Source organism: Lolium rigidum, chromosome 1, assembly GCF_022539505.1.
Source record: "Lolium rigidum isolate FL_2022 chromosome 1, APGP_CSIRO_Lrig_0.1, whole genome shotgun sequence".
NCBI classification, from domain to species: Eukaryota; Viridiplantae; Streptophyta; class Magnoliopsida; order Poales; family Poaceae; genus Lolium; species Lolium rigidum.
In genome coordinates this window covers 152075355-152080354 of record NC_061508.1, presented here as the reverse complement: position 1 = coordinate 152080354, position 5000 = coordinate 152075355, and the positions used below count along the sequence as shown (strand labels likewise).

The 5000-nt window shown below is 39.2% G+C and overlaps 1 protein-coding gene across 2 annotated transcripts; it reads left to right on the top strand.

Moving 5' to 3' along the window:
• The first annotated feature begins 1262 nt into the window (after nt 1-1262).
• Nucleotides 1263-3752, top strand: LOC124683268 (probable 1-acyl-sn-glycerol-3-phosphate acyltransferase 5). 2 transcript variants are annotated; one of them, XM_047217825.1, is made up of 3 exons: nt 1263-1999; nt 2420-2550; nt 3235-3752. In XM_047217825.1, exons 1-3 carry the CDS (start codon nt 1374-1376, stop codon nt 3675-3677), a joined length of 1200 nt encoding a protein of 399 aa, XP_047073781.1. In that variant the 5' UTR covers nt 1263-1373; the 3' UTR covers nt 3678-3752. The 2 variants fall into 2 exon arrangements, with proteins under 2 accessions (XP_047073781.1, XP_047073789.1); XM_047217833.1 differs by having other exon boundaries at nt 1918-1999; nt 2424-2550.
• The last annotated feature ends 1248 nt before the right edge of the window (nt 3753-5000 follow it).

The following is a 5000-nucleotide window of genomic DNA, read 5'->3' as shown; positions in this document are numbered from 1 at the left end:
CCCCCCCCCCCCCCTCAGTCGTCGCCACAGTTCCGGCCGGCGCGGATCCCTGTTCTTCATGTAAAAGGTTAGTGCTCTCTTCTGCTGGCGTCCAAGTATTTTCTCCCGAGAATTAGTGTTGACTCTCAACTGTTTGATTGCTGTCTAAGATGCACCCAGCACCAATTCTGATCTTGATCAGTTTTTATTTGCCGAAATATCTTTCCTCGTTTTGGTACGAGTAACATTTTTTTGGGTTCAAAAATCATTCGGTAATTGTGTCGGTTGATCACTTTGCAGCAAGAAAATAATCTTCAGTTCTACATAATATATATGTACCAGATATTAGTTAGGTGAGATCAGTCGTTAGGTATTACTTTTGCAGATTGGCCGAAAGGTGCACGAGCACAATTTTTGCCATGATGTACTACTAATATACTACAAGTGGCATGGTCACATGCTGTTTTCTTTTTTGGGTTGGTACTTGATATAGACTCCCAAGGATTTAAATTTTCGAGGTGGGGTGACTATTTTTCAGTCGACTTAGAAATAGTTTTTTCTCGGTCCATATTTATAGATATCCAATATTGATCTTCACCTTCACTTAACTTTGCACTTGCACAAATATCAATGTTCAGAAATATCGGCCGAGAAATAGCAAAACCGTTAATGTTATCGTTTGGTGTTTGTGGTATACCAGTACAAGGAATAAATTAAGGATCCTACCTGCTCACACACACACTCCTATTTCTTTCACAAATCAAGAAGGACGCTTCAAACATTGTTTCCCTTTCAATTTTCACCTTGTTAAGATGAGGAATTCGAATAGAAGCCACCCAAGTGCCAAGGTGCAAGTATGTGAACTACAAAGCCATAGCCCCGATATTAGTCTCCCCGTCTCCGTTCACGGTACACCCTATGGCTCAAAAACGTTGACTGCATTATCCACTCATCTAAAAAACAAATTGATGGAAGCTGCATTCATTCCCTTCGCCCTTTTCAAATGACAAGAAACATCAATCTCATCTCATCTGATCTCAATAATCTTGTGTCAAACTCTCTCATACTGTCTCGTACTCTCAGTATGAGAGAGTTTTGCAGATTTTTTTCAAAATGCATCAGTTATTCCGAGATCAGTATCCCTTTTTGAGCTTCTGCTAATAGTGAAGATCAAAATCTGATAATTTTGTTATATCCATGACCGTCACTGCTACCATCTCCCTCCAAATGAATTGAATCATTGTCACACATATTTGATCAATTATGTTGTTTTGTTTTTGCAGTTCTTGTTGCTCCTACGCAACATGGTGTTTAGATAGTCTGAGCAGTGCTGATTTTTAACCCTGCGTTGAATCTTGAATAGTGTTCAAGGATCAAGTTTAGTGTCCTAGAACATGAATGATTCAAGTGGTTCCCAACATCAGCATGTCAATGGAAAGCCAAAGCAATTGCAGTTCGTAGGTTCACCTATTATGAACAATGGACCAAAGCACCGTCCGTTGACTCCCATGAGACGATTCCGTGGCATAGCGTGTGTGGGAACCATACTGTCAACAGCATTCCTGCTGATAGTTTACATAGCTCCTGTAACTACCTTCCTTGTACGGTTGTTCAGCGTGCATTACAGCCGAAAGATAACTTCTTTTCTATTTGGAATGTGGTTATCATTGTGGCCATTTTTGTTTGAGAAAATAAACAAGACCAAAGTAGTTTTTTCTGGTGAAAATGTGCCTCCAGCAAAGCGTGTATTGTTATTCGCCAACCACAGAACCGAGGTTGACTGGATGTACTTGTGGAATCTTGCATTGAGGAAAGGCCAATTGGGATATATCAAGTATATCCTAAAGAGCAGCTTGATGAAACTACCTGTTCTTAGCTGGGCATTTCATCTTTTTGAGTTTATCCCAGTAGAACGAAAATGGGAGATTGATGAAAGAACTATACAGAACAGATTATCAAAATTTAGGGACCCCAGGGATCCTCTATGGTTGGCAGTTTTTCCAGAAGGCACGGATTATACGTAAGATTTTTTGTCTTTCATGTAATCATCATGCTTGATTGTAATATTATTTCATATGTTTGTTCCTTTTTTGCATTTTTTGAAGTCTATTGATGGGCAGCCTAGACAGCCGTATTGAAGTGCACCTGTCATTTTTTCTTTATTCTTTGTTTGTATAGTTGCATGGAAAGGTTAACAAATGTTAGCCTTGTATAGTTGCCTTTTTGCATCTTTTTTCTCCGCTTTCTTTTCTCCTTTTTGTAGCTTTGCTATGTGCTGTACTCTACCCGCTTTCTTTGCGGCCTTCTTCTAATGTACAAAGACACACACCAAAGCGTGTGTTCGAGATTGCTCCGTCATTCTATTGCGTGTGCCATGATTTAACTGTGCATTATTTTTATATTTCTTATACTTTGTTGCTTATTGGTGCTTCTTTCTTAGTCAGCAAAAATGCATCAAGAGTCAAGAATATGCAGTCGAGCATGGTCTGCCTGTACTAGAGAATGTCCTTCTTCCGAAAACAAAGGGGTTCATTATTTGTTTGGAAGAGCTCAGAAGCTCCTTAGATGCAGGTAACCAACCCTACACCCCACTATATTTATTTCTCTGCTATCAACGAAGTGTTTAATATTTTTAAGTTATCTGCAAAAGTTTCTCTTGTTTATTTCATTACCAGCATTCTATCTGAACCAGTAAGTCTGAATCTACAGTAACCAGTCCTTGCGTGTCAGGACTTGTTCTTGTTACAGAGTAGACATTCTTAAAACCAATAAACTTTATGATTTTTTAGATGATTATGAAGAATATTAGTTATATCCTCTTTTCGACTTTAATGGTATATTATATATCTGATTTATTTAACAAGGGGTACATCTTGCCTGGACGATCCTCCTAAACTTTTGCTCCTGTCATTTCTGAATGATGTAAAAATATCATATGATAAATGAAAGGTTGCATGAGTTTCAAAGAAAAAAAAATATTAATGATGTTGTAAGATTGTGATTCAAATAAATTGGTGGACAAACATACATGTGGTAGCATTCCGAGTAATTGTAGTATAATATGGACCTAGAACGATATGGTTTTAAATTCCTGAAACTCTGAAGCCTGAACACAATTACATTAAAAAAATACCTGAAAACCCCAATTTAGAACTGCCTTGTGCTTTTTCCACACAAAAATATACCGAGTGCAACATTGCTAAAAAGTGTTTTTTACTCTTGAGTTTTGAAGTCTGGGTATGCTGGTTCATGCAGTTTACGACGTCACAATGGCATATAAGCATCGACAACCCGATTTTCTAGACAATGTATATGGCATCGATCCTTCGGAAGTCCACATCCACATCAGGACTGTTGAGCTCAAGAATATCCCTACATCAGAAGATGAAGTAGCTGATTGGATTGTAGAACGGTTCAGGCAAAAGGACGAACTTCTGTCAGATTTTTCCATCCGAGGTCACTTCCCTGATGAAGGAGGTGAAGGAGATATATCCACATTAAGATGCATTGCTAACTTTTTCGCAATAGTCAGCTTGACAGGCATTTTCTTGTACCTAACTCTCTTTTCATCTGTGTGGTTCAAGATCTATGTGGTGGTAAGCTGTGTTTACCTTACAGTTATTACTTACTACTCGATACATCCAACCGAACTGATGTCTTCCCTCCGTGCCAAAAATGTATTGTATAAGATGCTGTAACTATCGGACTAAAAACTGTCCAACCGAAAACTGTATATCTGAAGGTGTTTACTGCTGGATTTTTCGCTGCAGTCATATGTATAGTTTTCAACTTTTCATTAAGCAAGATGACTTTGATGAGATGTTTTCTAGGAGAAGGAAGCTCTATTACCATTTTCCCCTGCATTATGGATACATATAGCGACTTTGATGAGTTCTGAGAGAGAATTCTTGATTTATCCCTCAACGTCAATTTGTTTCACAATATGTCAAAATTGCCGTCCGTCTAGAATCAGATATACTCTAAACATAAATTGATTTTAGCTCTTGACTTTCCTTTCATCAGATGAACATCGACATACTGCCAGAATTCGGTGTGAATTCTTATTAGTACAAGCTAGGGACAAAATGATCTTTTTTGCTAAGACTTGACAAAAATTACCGTATATCTTCCATATGTAAAATATCTTCTTAGTTAGTAAATCTAAGTTGAGAACCACTTGTAGGAGACCTAAGGCAGACAGTCCACTGGCTGGCGATTAGGGTTTTACTCCTCCACCACCGGAATCCTCCTTTCTGGGGTGGAGTTCTAACCTTTCTCTGTCTCGGTTCCTGTTTTAGCAGAACTCGTGTAACGTTCTGAGGCCCTAGGTTTTCTAGGGTTTTTGCTCTAGAACGAGATACACCATGGTAGCGCAATCTGACTCAAGCTCGGCAAACTTTGAGGAAGGTTTAGGCAGAAAGACCCAGAAGCCTTGGACGATCTACTGCAACATATTGGCATTGATTAGGATGAAATAGATTACCTCGTCTTTGAAAAGGAAGTAGAGGTGCCCAAGGAAAGCATCAAGTGGCACTTTCGAACCCTGCAATGGGATGGCTGCTCCAGGGTTGATCGCACATCGCAGTCTGGGTCCAGATCCATAAACTACCGATCGGTTAAACACAACTTTGATCACCAATCTCTGGAGGTAGAAACTGAGATACATGGCGTCAATAACTTTGTTTGGGTCCGTGTGAAGCTGGATGTTAGAAAGGTGCTAGCTCGATTCGTCACTATAGTAAGAGGAGAACAACGCAAGTTCTACCTGATCAAGTTCGATAAGATACCGACGTTTTGTGGAACTTGCGGATTGTATATTACACGCATGATGCCATCTACCGCAATCAGTCTAGGCAGCTGTGCTGCCATGCATTTTTGTTGGACAGCAGATCTAGCCAACACTTGACCTGATATATGTCAACAAATTGTAAGAGCCCTATTAAGACGTCGAACCAATGGAGATGATTACATAATTCAGATAGGCAAAAGAATGATCTATATATTTAAACATAAAAGCTCCG

Excerpts from the sequence above, each read along its gene's own strand:
- LOC124683268 (XM_047217825.1), top strand. The coding sequence starts at position 1,374 with ATGAATGATTCAAGTGGTTCCCAACATCAGCATGTCAATGGAAAGCCA. Across the intron at positions 2,000-2,419 it reads CCAGAAGGCACGGATTATAC|TCAGCAAAAATGCATCAAGA; the intron begins GTAAGATTTTTT and ends CTTCTTTCTTAG. Across the intron at positions 2,551-3,234 it reads CAGAAGCTCCTTAGATGCAG|TTTACGACGTCACAATGGCA; the intron begins GTAACCAACCCT and ends TGGTTCATGCAG.